The sequence below is a fragment of the Arachis hypogaea genome, chromosome 3 (genome assembly GCF_003086295.3).
Source record: "Arachis hypogaea cultivar Tifrunner chromosome 3, arahy.Tifrunner.gnm2.J5K5, whole genome shotgun sequence".
NCBI lineage: Eukaryota > Viridiplantae > Streptophyta > Magnoliopsida > Fabales > Fabaceae > Arachis > Arachis hypogaea.
Genome location: NC_092038.1, coordinates 6,074,512 through 6,083,517, shown reverse-complemented (window position 1 = coordinate 6,083,517; position 9,006 = coordinate 6,074,512). Strand labels below are relative to the sequence as shown.

The 9,006-nt window shown below is 33.6% G+C and overlaps 3 protein-coding genes across 3 annotated transcripts; 2 read left to right on the top strand and 1 right to left on the bottom strand.

Annotated features, from left to right (window-relative positions):
* The first annotated feature begins 368 nt into the window (after positions 1–368).
* On the top strand, positions 369–2,488 carry LOC112789094 (chloroplast protein FOR GROWTH AND FERTILITY 2). Its single transcript, XM_025830849.2, has 2 exons — positions 369–835; positions 1,494–2,488. The coding sequence occupies exons 1-2, from the start codon at positions 542–544 to the stop codon at positions 2,331–2,333; spliced, it is 1,134 nt and encodes a 377-aa protein (XP_025686634.1). The 5' UTR covers positions 369–541; the 3' UTR covers positions 2,334–2,488.
* A 404-nt stretch (positions 2,489–2,892) lies between these two features.
* Positions 2,893–6,213, top strand: LOC112789095 (uncharacterized). The gene is made up of 7 exons (XM_025830851.3): positions 2,893–3,644; positions 3,808–3,907; positions 3,992–4,112; positions 4,210–4,331; positions 4,720–4,841; positions 4,924–5,083; positions 5,831–6,213. Exons 1-7 carry the CDS (start codon positions 3,518–3,520, stop codon positions 5,943–5,945), a joined length of 867 nt encoding a protein of 288 aa, XP_025686636.1. The 5' UTR covers positions 2,893–3,517; the 3' UTR covers positions 5,946–6,213.
* A 660-nt stretch (positions 6,214–6,873) lies between these two features.
* Positions 6,874–8,513, bottom strand: LOC112789093 (probable BOI-related E3 ubiquitin-protein ligase 3). Its single transcript, XM_025830848.3, has 2 exons — positions 7,667–8,513; positions 6,874–7,532 (listed from the first exon to the last, which is right to left on the bottom strand). The coding sequence occupies exons 1-2, from the start codon at positions 8,003–8,005 to the stop codon at positions 7,035–7,037; spliced, it is 837 nt and encodes a 278-aa protein (XP_025686633.1). The 5' UTR covers positions 8,006–8,513; the 3' UTR covers positions 6,874–7,034.
* Between the last annotated feature and the right edge of the window lie 493 nt (positions 8,514–9,006).

Here is a 9,006-nt window from a genome sequence, read left to right as displayed (position 1 = left end):
TTTGTAATACGATTTAGATTTTAGACTCGTTTGAGTTAAAATCATTTTGACTAGCCTCGACTTCTTTTAATTTTAACTATAAATGAAATTTTTCCGCCATATAGATATGTACAACTAACTGCTAAGCTTTTTAAATAAATTTAGTATATTATGTTTTTAAAGAGTTTAATTTTAATATACCCATCATATTATCATTTAAATAATTATTTAAATGATCGTTACAAAAAATATTTATTTTTAATTTTTAATAATATATAATTAAATGCATACGTACAACTTCTTTTAAATAAATGTATTTATTTGATTAAAAGTTTTATAAAATAGAAAAAAATTGGTAAAATAGGAAAAAGAATAAGTGCTAGGGATTAGGGAAGGCATAGTTGGGTAATTATTTGGTAATTGAAGTTTGTGTGCTTGGACTTTATCCACCAAGTCCATTGTTGCTTTTTCTCTCCATAACCACCACCTCATACCACGGCCTTATTAGTTATTACTTTACCTCTTTTCATTCCGCATTCAACCAAACAAAGAAGCCGTATCCATGGATAGGCTTCTATCTTCTTCCCCTTCTGTCCCTTCCCTTCACACCAATCTCAGACCTTCTACTCTCCTCCCAAGAACCCTACGATTTGATTCTTCCAAAAGATTTAATTTTTCCCCTTCACCGCGCTGCCAATTCAAGTGGGTCTCCTCCATTTCCTCCAATCATGAAAACCCTTCCTCTCTATTATTCTCTTCTTCTTCTGCACCCTTCTCGGATGATTTACCCGATAGATCCATCCCCGAATCTCGAATCCTCACTCAGAACACTCCGGATGATTCCAAAAAGCCAAAGGTGCGTGCTTTATGCTGCCACGTTTGATTTGTTTTTTTAATAGAAGAATATTCCTCTGACGAAATTAAGGTCCTTTGAATTTTATTTTTCAAATGCTTTCGGTTTGGATTTGCGAAGTTTATGGTAAGTTGTTGTAGCTGGTTTCAAATTACAAAACAAACTTGGCTTTTTAATCTAAAGTTACTTGCTTGCTTATGAATCCACATTTTTATGCTCGGTATAAAATTGAAAGATTAATTAAAGTTTAGAAGTTCTGAAATTATGTGTTGTTTTTATTTAGTTATTGTGGCAGTGTGGCAGGTTGAAATGCTGATGAGGTGAAGAGAATTAAAATGGGTCAGAAATTAGATAATAGTTTCTTAGTTTGGATGGGTTAGTAGAGATGGTGGTGCAACCTTATAACTGCTCAATCCTATATTAGTGTATAGTTAATATGTTAGTATTAACATAGTTCTGATCTTCTGGATCTGAAAAAAAGTAAAATTATTGATGAAGACAAAACGGTTATAAAACCCACCCCAATTCTCTCTTTATAATGGTGTAGATTATATGTACTCAATGTACAATCGTAGACACTAGATTTTATACATACAATTGTACGATTCCTGTTATTTAAAATAGGTTAAAAATATATAATCTTTTCATACTTTATTCTCAGGCAATAACATCCCGGACATTTGTGATACTATCTGCTCTGGTTTTGTTCTTAATCCAACCAGCTTTGGCACCAGCTGCTTTTGCAACCTTTCAAGGTGCTGCCAAAACTGGTGGTCCTGCCGCTGCTGCGGTTGGTGGAAAACTAATGCGCACTGAGCTCTTAAGTAGTGCTTGGACTGGTTTCTTTGCTGGTTGCTTGCACACTCTATCAGGGCCTGATCATCTTGCCGCTTTGGCTCCGTTGTCAATTGGCCGTACCCGAATGGAGAGTGCTGCTGTTGGAGCACTTTGGGGGTGTGGCCATGATGCTGGTCAGGTTATCTTCGGCTTGCTATTTTTGCTACTAAAGGATCGACTTCACATAGAAATTATTCGAACTTGGGGCACCAGGGTTGTCGGAATAACACTGCTAGTGATTGGTGCTATGGGAATCAGGGAAGCTTCGGAAGTGCCTACCCCATGTGTTGCCTTAGAGAATGGTGAATGTGATGTCAGTGCCTATGAATCACTTGATACTCCTACGGTTGGAAAGAAGAAGATTGGTTTTGCCACTTTTGCCACTGGAATAGTTCATGGACTGCAACCAGATGCATTGATGATGGTGTTGCCCGCTCTTGCTTTGCCGTCGCGTGTGGCAGGTGCTGCATTTCTCATCATGTTCTTAGTTGGAACTGTAGTAGCAATGGGTAGCTACACGGTATTTATAGGTTCATGTAGCCAAGCACTAAAAGATAGAATACCTAGAATAACTGAGAAGCTCACTTGGGCTTCTTCCCTTGTAGCTATAGGCCTTGGGTGTGCCATTATCATTAGCCAGTTTTTCGGGTTCAGCCTGTACTAATACATCACTTAGCACTTAGCAGCAAGGAACCTTTTGATTATTATGAACATTGTTTTGTGGTGTCAAGATAAAATTAGGGTGTCTTCTGGAGCAAGATAATTATCCACGCATCAAGTGATATTTGAGTTTGATTGTTATAAATGTTATTTTTCTAAGCTTCTGAGTATTGGATGTACATGTATAGTATAATTTAGTAGTTTCAGTTACTCTGCATCTTAGAACTACTACCTAGTTGTGATTTGTTGAGTTCAAGTTAAATTCACAAAAAGGGTGGTCACTGAGGTTATTATGATTGTTGCTTAAACATCAGGATGAAAATTTAATCAGTTTTTCACAACTTGCAAGATCATTGCATCAATCACTATTGATTTTCGTGGCCAGACCCTATATTTTGTAGTTTTATTTAGTGTAATCTTTAAGCATTATAAAAGGGAGGTGTTTCAACCAACTTTGGTTGATTAAGTGGTTAGTTCACTTGTCCGGTTAAATAAGTGACAGGCAAATCATTAACCAGTCACAAATCCAAATCCTTAAATAGAGCTCGAACTTGGAGCAAATCATTCCAAACCGAAGGATACTGGAAGAAAAAAAAAGGGAGGTGTTTCTCTTCCAAGAGAAAATGATAAAATTTTAAAGCTTCTTTGTGTTCCTTCATTCATATTAGATCACTGAACCCCAGGGAATAAGAAAGTCAACACTTTGTTGTATTATCTGAAACCACAAGGATGAATGGTGATGAACGACTTCAATTTAATGAACAACTGTCAACTAAATACTAGTTAGTCAAAAAAGGCGTCGCCAGTTTTGATGAACTGAATTCGGAATCTGCATTTCCATTTTGTTTTTATTCTCTTTTTTTTTTGGGTCAGGTGTTTTTATTCTCTTTTTTTTTGTCATGGGGTGTTTTTATTCTCTTTGTCTTCTATTTTAGGGTTGTAAAATAACATATGTGGATTTCACTCGACGGCCCAATAGGCCCAAATCGTATCCAAGACAAAAACGACACCGTATCACGTCCAAAGACGAAACACCGTTCTTCGTGACTTCGTCGTCTTCATCCGCGATTGCAAACCAAACAGAATCATATTGTCACAGCTCACACACTACACAATTCAATTAAATTCCACTGCTGAAGCAACCAATTTTGCAGGTTTAACAGCGTGAATCGCAAACTGGAACTAAATATGAGGAAACGCACCGTTTTGGCATGGCTAGTAGCAGTTGTTTGCTTCGTAGTGCTGATGATCGTTACCCCAGCCATTCCTCAGTCACAAGAATACCATGATTTCGCAGACCAGCGCACCTTCTTTGGTAACCCGCTCTTCGCTCTTTCTACCTCACTTCTTAATTTCTTATTCAACTCCATAATTTATCTGTTTACTTTTAACCCTTGAGCTCAATCTAAGTTCAAACTTTTAAATTTGAACTTGGCTGGAGGATCTTTCATATTTTTATACTTTCTCTTAATTTGCAGGCATTCCTAATGCACTTAATGTGATTTCAAATTTCCCATTTATGATTATTGGCCTTATTGGTGTTATTCTCTGTCACCATGGAAATTATTTCAAGCTCAGGTAGTGTCTTAGACTTACATAAAAGGGAATTGGTTTCTGTGTGCACTTGCTGTTAATATTGATATAGGTCTTTGTGCCAAAAAGCTTGCAAGGGGAACTATGGGGTTGGACATGCTTCTATGTTGGTGTGGCCGCAGTTGCTGTTGGATCTTCATACTATCATCTCAAGCCGGATGATGCTCGCCTTGTGTGGGACAGGTTGCCTGTGAGTTCCTTTCATTGAAGATGAATATAGACTTCCCCACATTTCTTTCACTAGTTTTATTTGTCAATTTTCATCCGGAAACACTTTGTTATTACAGATGACTATTGCTTTTACATCAATCGTGGCGATATTCATCATCGAGAGGATCGATGAGAGGAAGGGAATGATTTCAATTATACCTCTATTATTGATTGGTATAATAAGCATTGTGTATTGGAGGCAAGCTTACTCTTTTGTTCTATTATGTACTGTATAGTTCATTCACCCGTCCTTTATATTATTGGAATTTGGAAGTCCATTCCTTGATTAAGGTCATGGATTTAAGTTTGCTTCCACATATTGTTGATGGAATTCGTTCCTCTTCACCTGAAAGCAAAGACTGATTGTAGATTATTTGCCAATTCTAAAACATATCTTCCATAAATGGTTACAAGATTCATTGTGGCAGCCAATATTATGGAGACTTTAGATTATGGCAGAAGTTAGAATAGTTATTTTTTGATGACATGATTCCTTTAAACAATTTCCAATTGAGGTTAATTGCGAAGTAATTTGATTCTGAAGTTCAACTATTGATATGATTAATCTTGTCCTCCACACAATCCAGGTTCTTTGATGACCTCCGTCCATATGCCGTAGTCCAATTTGCTCCGTGCATCGCCATTCCTCTTATGGCTATTTTGTTGCCTCCGATGTACACACATTCAACTTACTGGCTCTGGGCTGCAGGTTTGGATTCATGAGACAGTAACACTTTGAAGTTTATTCTAACTACTAACCATGCTTAAAATTTAAATAAACTCTTTTACAGGGTTTTATCTTCTAGCGAAGGTGCTAGAGGCTGCTGATAAGGTGATCTATGAATGGACTCATCATGTTGTCAGTGGTCACACACTTAAACATTTGTCTGCAGCTATGGTTCCTGTCTTTTTGACATTAATGCTTGCAAAGAGGAGTGTTGATTCAGAGAGGTATTATGCATTTCTGCTACATTAAACTTCCTACAACTAGATTACTAGTTATTTAGTTCTTTTCAAAACTTGATTTGAGTGCAAGAATATAGCCTCTAACTGTGGAAACATGTGACATAGTATTGTAGTCAACACAAAATTACTCTGCATTCAGCTTGAGCCTTTAGTTCTATCTGATGTGCTTTCTTTAATTTCTCAATATGGCTGTTGAGATTTGATAGAGCTTGGAAATATGAAAGTAATGTTAGCAAACTTTAAGAAAGGAAAACTTGTTTCTGAATATATTTTTCCCTTCTCTGTTTGACTAATAAATCTTGTAGTTATTTTATAAAATCGTTTTTTTTGTCCCAATTGTTTCATTTGATTACAAATTACTTAGGCAACACATTAACTTTCACTGAATCTATGCTCTTATTGTCTTGTATCCCTCTTACTGTAATTTTTCCTTCATTACATGATATTGATACAATAACTAGTGTTATATTTCATATGCTTTATCTTGCATTACTAATTTATTAGCCAAAACTTATGCAAATCTCAGTTGCATGTTTGGCTGCATCACTGTGACTACTCATGTCAGAAAGGGCTATAAGGACTAGGCATCCATCTAGTTTAGCAACCCTAGTTATTCGACAAAGCAAACTGTTTTGTGCCTTTTCACCCGTGGTTTTGGCGTGAACAAAGGAGTTGCAATTTCTTTTTCAGTTGTATATGTTGATTCTTTTTATTGTTGTGATGTTGATGCAGGCAAAGTTTACTTAAAACCTGGAGAGTTTCATGGACCAAGTACAGAGAGGGTAACTCCAATGTTGAGAGCTACACTATATCTTACTCAAATGTGCCTGTTGAGGAGCCCCAATAGCATCTCTTTCCTTTCTTACTGAGAACAGCTTAATTTTGATGTATCAAGTTTTTTTTTTTTTTCTTTTTACTTGCTTCCATTAGGGTGTGAACAAATCATTGGATGCAAGTATAATTTGTTTTACAAAACATATCAAAATTATTCACTACCAAATAATGTTCCATAGGATAACATTACTTGTAATTAACAATTTAGCTTATAGTTTGTAATATGTATAGTTCATGATATTTGTCACATAAAAGAACTATTGAAAATCTGTGATAGTCAAGTGTTGTCTATTTCTAATTGTATTAATGTTCAGCATTTGATAATGAAATGTTATTGAAATTACGAGCTCTAGTTGATAAGGTATACACACTATAGTCCAATAGAGTTTATCACCTTATAATAAAAATTTTTCAAAGAAAATTTCAAATTATGTTAGATATAGTTGAAAATACATTAATATTTAGCCCCCTTAATGACTAAGAAATTGATTTGTTAAAGGTGACTTTTCTTTATAGTTATGATAGAATCTGGAATTGTTATTATACTATTATCTATCGGAGAAAATTATTTTTTATATATATTTTGATATTATTCTAAATATTTGCTTGATATTTGCATCTTATTTAATTAAAAAACTTATATCATTCTAAATATTTGCTTGATACTTGCATCTTATTAATACAATTTTACGTTAGGAATCAGTATAAATTTCAAAAGACTTGTCCTTAAATAGTCTTTTTAAGGAGTGTTATATTTTTTATTAATTAAAAAAATTATAACTTTTTTAATTTTATTTATATAAATAGTTGAAATTTATAAGAATAACCAGTTAATCATTATTTATTTTCTAAATCAATTATATTTTTTATGAAAAAATAAAATAAAATTCATATTCTACTACTATATTTATTATCTCTAAATCTCTACTAACAAAGTAAACTTTTAAAAAATTGTTGTGTTCTCTAACAATATAATTTTAAAATACATCCAGTAAACCAAAGAGAATTCAAAAAAATAAAAAAGTCTTGCTTGTAAACATCATGGACCCTAATATTTACTAGTTAATAAAAAATAAACATGAATAGTCAAATTTAAAGCCTATTAGAAAATCAAAGTCTCTATACTACCTTTCTTTTGCATTCCACAAACAGGACAAGCTTCAAGAAATGTCTCGCATTCTTTGCATGAAGAAAGGTGCCTGCATGGAAGAAATAAATAACACGAAATCCTAGAATGACAACTTTTACATAACATCATGATATTATCATTAAGATTATCATGTTCTTCTTCAAAGTGTGCTTCATCACAACATGATTCTTCGTCCTTTGTTCCCACTACCATTTTTTCTTTCATCTCTTCTAATGTTTTGTGCAAAGACAATGCCATTGCTTCGTTTTCTTGTGCTACTTTTTGCCATGCTTGGTTTTCTGCCTCTAGTCTTCTTAAATAATTTTCCAATTCTATCCTTTTCATTGAAACCTGTGCTATCTCTTCATCTTTCTCCATCAGCATAGAGAGTGATCGAGATTCAAACTTCTTCAATAATGATGCCACTTGTTGTTTATCTTGCTCTTGTAACATAAATCTCAACTTTGCATTCTGCCCATCATACAAAATTGATTATTAGAAAAAAAATATAAAAAATTTGTTACTTTTTGTTACAAATGCAGGTTTGATGACACATTAAAACAATACAAAGAACATGGTACTGGAGAATAAATTCAAATCCTAACCTCTAATCTGATGTAATGATCAACCTGGTCTCTCTGTATATCATATTGAGCAGCAAAAGTAGGTGGAGTTTTTGATGGTGTTGGATGATTGTTGTTGAGTTTTGGATCATAATAAAAGAGATTAGTAAAATCATCATAACCAACCATTTGGTCTTCATTGTATGACTGCTGCAAACCTTGTTGCAATTGTAATTGTTCTTTCTGATGATGTTGTTGTTGAAGATTAAAACACGATGACGATGAATCAAAAAGTCCATCATCACAATAATAACCATTGTTGCAAAAAGGAGATACATCATTGTTGTTACTTGAACAATAAAACTGTGCCTGTATAGCCATGTCAAAGTTTGGAAAGCTTTCTTCTTGAAATCTCCTTAATTCAGCATGCCCAAATGAGATTGAGTTAATGTTGAAGCACGTATATATTATAAAGTTTCAAGGATGAAAATAGTTTATTTTTTCATGGTCTCTCGGCGGTTTATAGGGTGTGCTATTATTGTGGGGATGATAGCTGTACGTGGAATGAAGTTCTAGCCAGTGATATGTGCCTCTCTCTATATATATTCATTGATATTTGAAGTTTGAAACCGCTTAAAGAAAAAGTTGAAAGAAAACTTGTGCAGATAACCATAAACAAATTATTTAATAGTTTAAAATATGACTTGATTTTTATGATGGTATAAAATAATTAATTTTTAAATTATTTAAATATGTGAATCTGGTTAAATTATTGTATAAAAGAGAGGATATTAAAAATATTGTATATTAGTGATATGTCAACATAATGTTACATTATTAATGACACACATTTAATGGATAGATTTTGATTGAGCAGAAAGAAAAGGTAACCGATAAAAAATTGAAAGTTGAAAGTTGAAAAGGAAATAAATAAAAATAAATAGAAGGAGGAGCCTATAAAGGAAAAATAGAGCATAGGATTAGGTTAGTCTGTGTTTGAGTTTGTTTCGCTTTCAATTTGTAACTTTAATATTCACATTTTTCATATTATAAGCAATAAATATAAAGAAAGAAAAAGAGGGTGTTATATTGTGTTGGACGCGGTAAGCTGCAACGTACCACATGCATATTTTGTGACTACACTTTCGGGTCAGAGATCTCAGAAGAAGAAGCGTTTTGAATAAATTTGAGAATTATGATCTGATTTTGAATTCCAAACAAGTGGTTGGCAACTGACGGATCACTGAGGAACTCACAAAAACTTGTGACTTGAATCAGTTTTTCAATTTCATATTCAAAAGCTTGGAAAAGTAAAAATATACTCACACAAATTTTGTCGGTTTCATTTGTTACTCTTTTGAAAAAGTAATGTATGGTTGGAT